We start from the raw sequence: 10982 nt of genomic DNA on the forward strand, positions 1-10982 counted from the left end.
GAAAGAAGAATAAGGAAGTGTGTGTGTGTGTGATTCTCATTGTTAATTTTTTCTTTTAGTTGTCAGTAATCATGAAATCTATTTACGTCAATTTGGTGGATATTTGCAGTTGTCATCAAAGTATGATTGAAATGCCATTTTAGATTTTCTTATTTAAAAATATCAATGATAACAAAGAGGCAAAGAGATCGTCTCTTCCAATAGCATAAATTAGATAGTAATAAAATGAAGTGCTATTTTGTTGGCTCAAACTTCAGCACTAAAATATAGGAGAAAAAAAAAAGAAAAAAAGAACATGATACTATATTCTTCAAGCAATACGGTAACATCGATCCAAATACATTACATTTAGAAGATAACTCTCCCATCTTAAATAACATCATTATGTAGATAATTAACTCGAAATTCAATAACATAACTACCCCCATTGAACTTCTTGCTCCTACTGCCAGGTCCAGGAGTGCGGGTCAGTGGTGACAGAGGAGCAACCACATGCGATGCTGATTCCTTTGGAGTATTTCTTCATGGGTTACGGTCTTTACAGGCCCTGCCATCTAAGTTCGAGCCCCCGCAGCCCTCTCTGCTCTTCCTGCATCTCTCCGGAGATGCTCTCTCCTGAGAGCATGGGTGTTAAACTGAGGCCTATCAAAACCAGATTGCTTTGAAATCTTCATGTGCTGGGTAGGTAACGTGTAGCATCCTAGAATTGTCTTTATTTGATGCTTCTATTTGTTTGGTGGGGTGTAGATATATACATACCAATATATTTTCAAATTTCAGTTTTTTTTTGCTCAATTTTTAATTCGTTTGTAGACATTGATAGCTCTTCCATTATTAAAAAAGCTCAATATTTTTTTTGCTCTTGTTTTTTTTTTTGGTCATATTGCCACAGTTCAAAAAATTTATTTGTTGCAGTTTATTTTTCTTATATTTTTGTTAATTAGCAATCAAGGTAATTCACATCTACACTTTTCAATGCTGCCTGTTGGGCATTTCATTTAGTTTCGCATGGTATTGCAGACAACCTGTGACTTATTGTTTGAAGAAATTCATAGCTATGTTGAATTCAAATTTGTTGATGTCTCTTTCATGATCCTTGGTGAATGTAAGAGTGATAATTTTGTCCGTCTGATGAAGTGGGAGTAATTAATGATCTTGTTATGTACTATTTTTTAAATTTTACTTCTTCTTTTTTTTTTTTTTTTTTTTTTTTTTTTTGCTTATCCTGCAATATGAAAGTCTCTATCCTAACCTAATAATAATGGGTCATGAGAAGCGCTTATGATTATGCAATCTCACAATTTGATGAAATCTTGTAATAGAATCTTAAAGCTTATAATTTTCTTCTTTATTTCTCTCCTCTTTTATTGAGTGGTTGTAAAATTATGGTATAACCTACATATTATTTAAAATTCGAAGTCCTCTAAGGGAAGATGTAAATGGGTTTTTGTCGAGAATAAATAAAGGATGCATCAATGATTTTAGAGGAGTGAATTAGAGAGACGTCAAAAAGCATGTAATACCGAGATTTTATGAGTACTCAATAGCTAGCAACAATGAAAAAAAAAGAACAAGCAGGATATTTGAACAATCCTCGAGCAAATTCTAAGAACATTCCCTTGGTATAACTACTAAAGGAGTCATCTAACTCTATTATCAGAAGAAGGCATATTCCATTGCAAGAGCTTTGCCCTCCACACAAGCCAATGATGTGGCACACTAGCCAAATAGTGAAGAAGCTTTATCTCCCTATCTCATTGAGTGGAGAGAAATGTTGAGAACAAAAAGTTTAGGCTGACAAATTGCTTTTTTAGAGAGATTGCATATGTCAAGATTTCACATCTTGATTCTCAGCATAAAATTTTTATCTTGCAAATTATGATGCACCCATTTCAAATCTATTGTTTCTCTACTCAACATTAAAGGATGCTTTCAAATGAAAGTTATTTTGTACTAATTGCAAAGGGTAAGCTTCAATTGATTTTTCAAATGGCCACTCATATGATTGTAACATTCACTGGCCTTAAGAATTTTTTTTTTTTACCCAACTCATTAGAGCACAACTTTCGAATAAGTTGTAGGTTTTATTGAAGCTATAGCATGAGCCATGTGATTTATTTAGAAACTTCATCTTTAGGTTTTGGAGGTGGATGCAGAAGATAAAAGATTTGGAATTGGTTGTGGCTTAAGTTGCACTCCCATGAAGTTTGAGGGAAGGAACATATTGCAAAATTCTTAGGCAATGGCAATCAAAATTTTTGGTTTAGTTATTTGAACTTGCTAACAACCATGCCACTGCAGAGAAAGATTGTATGACTAAGAGATGGCGTGTTTACTTTTGAGTCAACTAAAAAGATTGTATACAAAAATTTTGCAATTTTCTAAGGGCTTAGAAAGTCGCTCAAAGTTTGAAGAGCAAATATGAATTCACATTCTCATATACAGCAACATTTATTTTTATTAGAAACTCCCTAGAGAGGTGGCTTTAACATCAAAATGGAGATGATGAAAGAAGAATAAGGAAGTCAACAATATCAACTTGTTGCCATCCAATTATCACCTTATTACATAGCATGGTGGTCATGTTTGTAGAAACCATTCAAAGTAAAGTCTACTTCAAAAACTAGCTTCGATGAAAGAGAGCTCTCATGTAAGGGTTACATTAAGTATTGTGCTTCCCAATGGTCATGGCACAAAATTGAATCATCTCTTTAAAGTTTGTGGAAGAACTAATCAAGATAGAAATTAAATCAACATGTTTTGATAAAACAAGATAGAAGTTTGAGTGTATGATGCCAATGAAAGAGTCAAATAAAGAACCATCCTAATGCAAGTAATTTAAATAGCTAGTACAAAACTTGCCATTATGGGTGGCTCTAAATAGGCTTCTAGAAAAGTAAGCTTTAAATGATTAACTAGAAGAGGCAAATTTGGCTTGTACATTATGGGCTCTTATTATAGAGGTGATATTCATTATTTTTTTTCAAAGAAAATAGACCATTGATTAATAATCTTTATACTACTTAAATTATTAGATAGATATCTTCTTGATTAGTGTAGTAAGTTCTATACATATAATTAAGGAAAGATCTTTGATAAGATTGGCATTTGAGATTCTTGCTTCTCATAGAATGTAAAACCTCTATTCAGATTTTCAAGAGAAAGGAGATAAACAACAAGTGTGATACTGTTATCAACCACTTGACTTGGAGAGAGAGAGAGAAAAGTATGTAGTAATTGCCAACTTCATCATAATTCATGCCTTTATGACTTATAATGAACTCCTTGGTCGGCCACCATTGACTCCTTGCCTGCACTGTTTCTAATTATTATATTGCCATGAAATTTTTGGCTAGTGGTCAAGTAGTATTTTTTAAGGGGCAACTTGCTTCAAACAATGTCATGTTTCTTAAAAGTAATAAGAAATATTCAAAGGAGTTCTCAACTTTAAATTCAACGTAGCGACTTGGGACTTCTACGGTGATATAGGAAGTACTAATTGCTAAAGATTTAATTTGAACCTTTAAATGAAGAATTTATTTAATGAAAAATATAAAGATGAATTGATCAAAATGTTATAGAATGTGGAAGATTTTTCATTTCTTAAGATAAAAGTTAACAAAAGTAGGCCAATTAAGTAGAAAATTATACCAAGTATTGTAACTTTAGTTGAGCCAAGTCATTTTAAAGTGCAAAAACATTTAAATGTTAGATTCATTAGGGAACTTTAATTTAGAATGAACTTAAAAAATGTTGATGATTTAGAGATCAGATGGCAGGTGTAGAATGTGCATTGACATTACAAATTAGAACTTGCATGGTCTCATAGATAGTTATCCACTTTTGAGGATCAATGTCTTATTCGAGTGTAGTCAACTTCTTTTTCATGAGTTGTTTGACATACCTTTCATGTATAATTAAATCAAAATACATAATGTCAGCTGATTGGTTATATCCTATAATGCATTATATATATATATATATATAGTCTTTTACACCTAACATGAGGGAGATTCATAATGTCCCCATGTAGCAAAAATTTCAAAAAAGGAGAGGCTAAAGAGCTACAAATGATCTCATAAGAATGAAGAGCTTTTTTGGCCAACCAATTTGCAGGCTGATTTCCTTCCCTATAAGTATGACTCCAAATAATAGATAAGGAAGAAGAGAAGTTCTTGATCATATTAATCCAATTAAGAAGATATCAAGGAGCTAAATTTCTATTAAGAAGTATCTGAACCAATTGAAGGGAATCCATCTCCATGTGAATAAATTGATAATTATGTAGATTTTGCAATTCTCAATCCCCAATAGACAGCCATAGCTTCAATTTCAATAACATTTTTGGAGAAGTCAGGTGTTGAAAAAAACCATAAGCAATGATCATTATGATTTCTACATAATCCCCCAATACTTGCATCTAAATGTTTGAAGCTCCCATTAGTATTAATCTTGTGCCAGGGTGGTTTGAGTTTTCTCCAGATAATTAGTTGAACATTAATACCATTTTGTGTTTCCTGTTGAGTTGAAATTGATTTCTGTACTTTAAATAGATCAGTTAAACAATTATTGATAATGTATTGGGTAGTTGACATTTTGTTATCATGAAGCGTTGCATTTTTGGTCATCCAAAGAAACCAGAAAATGATAAAAGGAATATAAAAATTCTTTTGTGTTTTTCAGTCCTACCAACAAGATTCAACATTAATCCAATTAGAAAATCTGGATTCAGCACCCACATTTCTGAGCACTGACCTCCACACCTCTCGAACACTAACACAATGCAGAAACAAATTATTATCCTCTTCTTTATGACATAGCTGACATCTGGAAGGTCCCCTTATTCCTTTCAATTTTAAAATATCATTTGTGGGTAGAAATGTTCTAAATATTCTTCAGCAAAAAAAAATGACATGTATTGAGAGATATATTTATTCCAGATTAGTGCACCCCCATCTGTTTTGGGCCAATTGTAATATGCTTCATAAATAAATGTTAAAATAGACTGGTGAGTTGAAGTTTTGGTAATCAATATATCTTTATGTAAAGGATTGAAAGGCAAGGCCATAATCTTCTTATGTGCCTCCTGTTTAACAATACCACTAATTTTTGAAGAATTCCAACATGCATCCCTCCAAGTATCTGTCACCTTGATGATATCCGATTGCTGGAATAATTGATCAACACCATATCAAATAACCAATTTTCATACCATAAGTGTATATGACCATCACCCACCTCCCAAACAAAAATTTCTTCAGGTTGAGATCTAATTTTTAATAATTCTTTCCATTTTTTAGAATCCCCCAACTTAGGTTGAACTTGAGTAGGATGAACCCCTTTCTAAGATTATTTACCATGCATGAAATTAGCCCGTAAGGAATTCTTCATTCTAAATATGATTCCTTGAAACTCTATTTAAAGCACCTCTCTACCGTGAACATTTAAGAAGTATTCTTAAATTCACATTTTTTTCTTCTATGCATCTCTTACGATTTTAATTATATTATGTCTTGTTCATCACGGGAGGCTGAAGGCAATTAATGCAGTCCTTTCATCAGATTTATTTCATTACGCTATCATGCTTTAGGGTCTGTTTGGCGCAGCTGATGATTATTTATAATCTGCTGATAAGCAGATTACTCTGATAATCTGATAATTTGCAGATTATCAGAATAATCTGTCTTGCTATTTGGGGCAACTTATTCAGATTAGTTTATTGGTGGTTAAATGACATTGCTGCCTCTGTCTGATAAAACTGTTAGGGGCAGCTTATTCAGAATAGTTTATTGGTATAACAGAAGCATATAGTGCAGAAGCATACGATCATCACAGATCAGTTATAAAAGATGACATACAGTTCTCACACTTTCATGAGTACCAGAATAAATAAATAAAAGTACAAATACAAGTACAACTACAATGAGAAATATTAAAATATTTGATTTCAAACTCTGACTACGCCTGTCCTCATTTGCACTGTCAACCTGAGAAAACACCGGATTCACATGACTGCTGACAATGTAATATGAGGGACTGTCAGTCCATCGGAAGAAGCCGCAATGAGCAGAAACACCATTGGCACAACCGTAGAACTGCCTCCCAAAGCTATGAGACTGACGCGATGCGACGTGAGCAACAGAGTCAATAGACCACAATAACACAAAAGACCTCTGTCTGTAACTGATATCCTAGAAGTCATGTTTGTTTAACTGTGAAAAAAACCAAAAAAAAAATAATGTGATGTCAGTACTTATTCTAAAAAGAAAAATTAAATTCACATAAAAATTAATCTACATATATACGAAGAAAAGAAAGACTTGCTGGATTAGCTGTCATATATAGCATCTGCTATAGACTCCCTCAGAGCAGTCATTTCAGCCGCACCCTCCGCGTCATGAACTACAAAATCATTAAATTCATTCTCATCCTCAGGAACTGAAAGCCCAAACATGCTTTCTGATGGTTCTTCATAGACTGCTAGCTCTTCGTTATCAGCCATACCAAAGTCTATATCTAAACATGAAGGGTGTCGCCGTATGAAGTTATGAAGTGTCATTGTTGCCACCACAATATGCACATGCTTTTGAAATTGATATGACGACATATCATGTAGGATGACCCATTTCTTCTTCCACACACCAAACGTTCTTTCAATTACCCCACGTAAAGAGGAGTGGCGTTTGTTAAACATTTCTTTCCTACCACGAATAGTGTCACTTGCTCGCTCAAAATCAAGAATATGATACCTAGTGTCTGGATATGGTTTGAGATAGCCCCTCTGCATTGGGTATCCAACATCAATCAAATAGTATTTTCCTGTTATGGAAGTTATTATTATTTGCAATAAATACCTATAACATGGAATTTTAAACTTCAATACATACCTAGAGGCGGATGAGGAAAATCATACGATCTATTTCTCATGGCATAAGCGAAAATTTGACTATCATGTGCACTCCCTTCCCAACCCGCCATAATATATTTAAAACACATGTTGAAGTCACATACCGCCATGACATTTTGAGTAGTCGAACCACTTCGACCAATGTAAGCCACCTTGTCCACATAGCCACCTTGTCCTGGTTAGGTATTCGGGCATCAACGTGAGTGTCGTCAATTGTACCTATGCAGTTCTGTTTTACAATGTTAGAAAATATTTATGTGTTGTTATTAAAGTAAAAAAAAAAGAATGATTAACTTAAAGTAAGGCATGTAACGGGGATCGACTGTAATTTGTGCTAGAGTATTAGCAAATGATGGATCTTCTGGCCTGATGATTTTAGAGGCTAAACTAACAAGTGCTTATATGCCTTTAGAAAAATAATGCCTTATTGTCTCTGATGAATGTCGAAATCTCTCCATAGCACCCCTAATTGATTCATTTTGTGGCAGAATATAAATTGTTATAGCCAATACCTCCCTTCTCGTCGTTCTTGAAGAACCTTGGAGTCCATGATTGTTCAAGAGATCTATAAAGATAGGTACTGTCATTCAAAATATGTTACTAAACCTAATAGGATGTCCAGAAAGCATGTTGTCAACCCATTTATCCCCAACAAAACTGGAGGTCATTCGGGGTATACGATTTCTGCTTGTTTGATAATACTCCAATAGCAATATGACAATAGCTGCAGCCCATGTCATTCTCTTACGACGTTCATGTTGTGGATCCATCCTAAAGAAAGAAAGATCTCGGTTATTTCATCAATTAATAACCAATATAGCGAAAGAATTAAATAATGACAACACTCAGCTAGTAAAATTACATTATAAATAAAATAAAAGCTCTGCTAATTTGCATTCAAATAACAAACATGATAAAAAAAGAAAAAATAATCAATTAAAAAAGATAAACATATCCAAATAACAGATGAGTTCATAACTGAGCAGATTACATAATACAGATGAGTTCTAATAAATCATTCATTAACAATAACACATAAATACTCGACTCGGAACTCTGGTTCCATCGCCATAAATATGTGCCTACGTGTTAGATCCTTGGATCCTCGAGTTTTTTCATACATATTGCATGAAAGTGCTTATCAGATACAACTTCAGGGATGTTTTTCATTGTGTGAATACATTCGAAGATAGTGTTGTTAGGTAGTGGAGCGGGCGGTGGTGCTCCAAAAGCATCTATGAGTCTATCGAATGAAGTTTTGAGAAAAGTATCATTTGCCTTCTTTCTTCTTCCTAGCTTTGGCCTCTTCAGCTGTGAGCTTGATTTGAGCTTGATTCCCCCATCTCCGTTAACGCTGTGTATTTCTTCGTCAATTGATATCGGATATGGTGGCAAATCATCGGGTATTCCTGCAAACCCTGTTTCACACGGGCTCAATGCAGCCTTTCCAGTTTCCACTACCCCCTTGAACATAATATCAAGTTTATCCTCAAAATCAGGGTGAATTTCGCACTGCTTGAATTTTTTTGCCGTCGGCATTGCCTAAAAAACTACGATAAATATTTAGGGTCATGGAAGATATTTTTTTAAATAAAAAAATTTGTAAGTAACAAAACATAATGACGATTTTACCTCTAATTTCTCGGCCCACCATTCCTCAGAAGCATCAATTGTCTGTTTGATTGGATCCCACCCCAAACCCGTGGATCCACGTTTCTGTTCCTTCCAAATTTTCCACTCCTTCAAATGATCTCATTTATTTTTAAACTTCAGTCTGTCATAATCCCTTCCAGTTAACTCTTTAAACTTCTTTGATATGTTATGCCAACCTTCCTTGTTGAAATAGGAAGTCGGTCTATTCCCGATCTCAATCTCGGTGATGCAAAGTTTGCAAAAGATAATTGTAACATCCTTATCCCACATCGATGAGGGACCACCTTCACTTGTCTTAGACATTGTGGTACTATATGAAGAAACACAGATATATTTTAAAAAGTTAACTTATATCGACAAATTGAGCATACATCCATAACAAATCAAACTAAGGTAATAACTAAATGTCGGAGAATAAAAATAAAAACTTTGCTCACAGAAGAAAAAATAAAAAAAATGACACAGAGGAATTATGTGGTTCGGTCAAAGACCTACATCCACAGTAAGGCACCGAATATGTTTTATTATGAAATTGTGTAAAGTTACATAGTTATGCTTTTCAAATACATAGCAAAGGTTCTCGATAAACATCTAAATTTGATACATCTCCTCTTTATATAACTTAGCAATAGTTGCATCTCCTCTATTCAAATACATAACAATGGTCTTGCAAAGATAGTGAAGATAACCCAATTATGTCCCACTAAAGGCGCATACATTCAGCTAAACAACTGGCATGTGTAATATTCAAGTTCTTAATGGGCAATTCCACATATTTAACAGAAAGTAAACATTTCCACTATTGCATATGCTATAACCATTGGTGCAACTAAACATTGAAACCATTGCCATTGTCATAATTCAAGTATTGCCACTATTGTCTGATATAAAACAGAAAGTAAACATTGTCTCCTCAACTATTGTCATTATTGTTTGATATAAAATTATTCTGATATAAAACAGAAAGTAAACATTGCATCCTCAATAATATAACCTTTGCCACTATTGCCAAGCAAACCGAAAAGACCGAAAAGACCAAGCAAATATTTCCAGGTTATAACAGAAGCTGATCAATATAAATGGTGCAGCTAAACAATTTTAACAGGGACCCTTTGCTTTCATACAACAAACGGGACTAACAGGGAATGCATTGAAACAGTGACAGGGAAGCATGTCTGTAATCTCACATAATAGTTTATACAGTATAACGATTCTTGCTCACAGCAAACAACATAACAGTTTATACAGTATAACGAATCAAAGATGCAACCCAACAAACAACATAACAGGGCCACACCTTCCTTCACATACCAACAGTTAGAAGCAGCTGGAAAAATTCCAACAGTAACATGAACCTAAAATACCCAAAAAATCAAAATGTAATGGCTCAAAAAACAATTTCAAGAGTTCCCCCTAAACATTCTAACGATTCAACAATAACAGGCACATTCCTTCAACGAAACCCTAAGATCCATTTCGACAGCATAAAAAAAAAAAAACCCCTCAGATCCATTTCACTCCAACATTTCGAACAAAGCTTAAAAAAAAATCCATCCGCAACGTAACCCTAAAAAAAAAAAAAAAAACACATAAAAACCTCAAAATTAAGGAATCGAGCCACATAAAAACCAAACAGAGAAGATCGAAGCATTGCGGCATATAGATCTCACCAGAAGATTATGAAAGAGAAGATCGGGAAAGGAGATCACGAGGGAGAGCGCGAGAGAAAGGAGATCACGAAGGAGAAACCGCATGGGCACAAAAGGAATTTGAGCCCTAACAAACGCCGAACGCAAGACCTCCCCCGTGTCCGATCCATAGAACAAAATATAAGACGCGATTACGGGAGTTTTCAAAACGCATGGCCGGACGTATTAAACAAACACCACGGCGGCGTTTTGAAAATGCCGCCGCAACAAAATAAGCTGCCCCAAACGGGCAGTTAGTCATAACATTCAAATTTCTACAGTAGTAAACATTAGCATATAAGCAAAATGCTCGTTGAACCAATGTATCAGATGAGACAAGATTGCAATTATTGGTTTCCCGTAAAAGTAATCTAATTGCATGTCTCAAACCTTCATTGGCCCATTGGGCCTGCTATTATCAGCAAGTCTGCGAGCAAAGACAAATGACCCATGATCTCACACAAGCAAAGCCAACCATCTGCCATATTGACTAAAGCTTCCTTATATGAATACACATTGCAATTTATGTACGTGCACACACACACACGTGTGCCTAGAGTGACAAGTTGGTAGGCACAAGCACTGTAAGTCGTAAGACCCCTCTGACTCGGGTTCGATCCCTACGATGACGGCTAGCACAAATGGTGAGCGTTATTTCCAAATATCATTTTTTTTAAAAAAAAAGTGCATATACACGTAAACATAAGTTATATATATATATATATATAACTTAT

General features: G+C 34.5%; 1 protein-coding gene across 3 annotated transcripts in view; it reads left to right on the top strand.

Moving 5' to 3' along the window:
• Window positions 1–883, top strand: part of LOC110030753 (pollen-specific protein SF21-like) — a 4253-nt gene extending 3370 nt beyond the window's left edge. The window contains exon 11 of one of the 3 annotated variants that reach the window (XM_020733643.1): window positions 453–883. In XM_020733643.1, the coding sequence (XP_020589302.1) occupies window positions 453–665 (213 nt within the window). In that variant the 3' untranslated portion in view covers window positions 666–883. The remainder of the gene's footprint in view (window positions 1–452) is intronic. The other 2 variants (XM_020733644.1, XM_020733645.1) reach the window with 2 other exon arrangements.
• The last annotated feature ends 10099 nt before the right edge of the window (window positions 884–10982 follow it).

This window comes from Phalaenopsis equestris, unplaced genomic scaffold (genome assembly GCF_001263595.1).
Source record: "Phalaenopsis equestris unplaced genomic scaffold, ASM126359v1 Scaffold000759, whole genome shotgun sequence".
NCBI classification, from domain to species: Eukaryota; Viridiplantae; Streptophyta; class Magnoliopsida; order Asparagales; family Orchidaceae; genus Phalaenopsis; species Phalaenopsis equestris.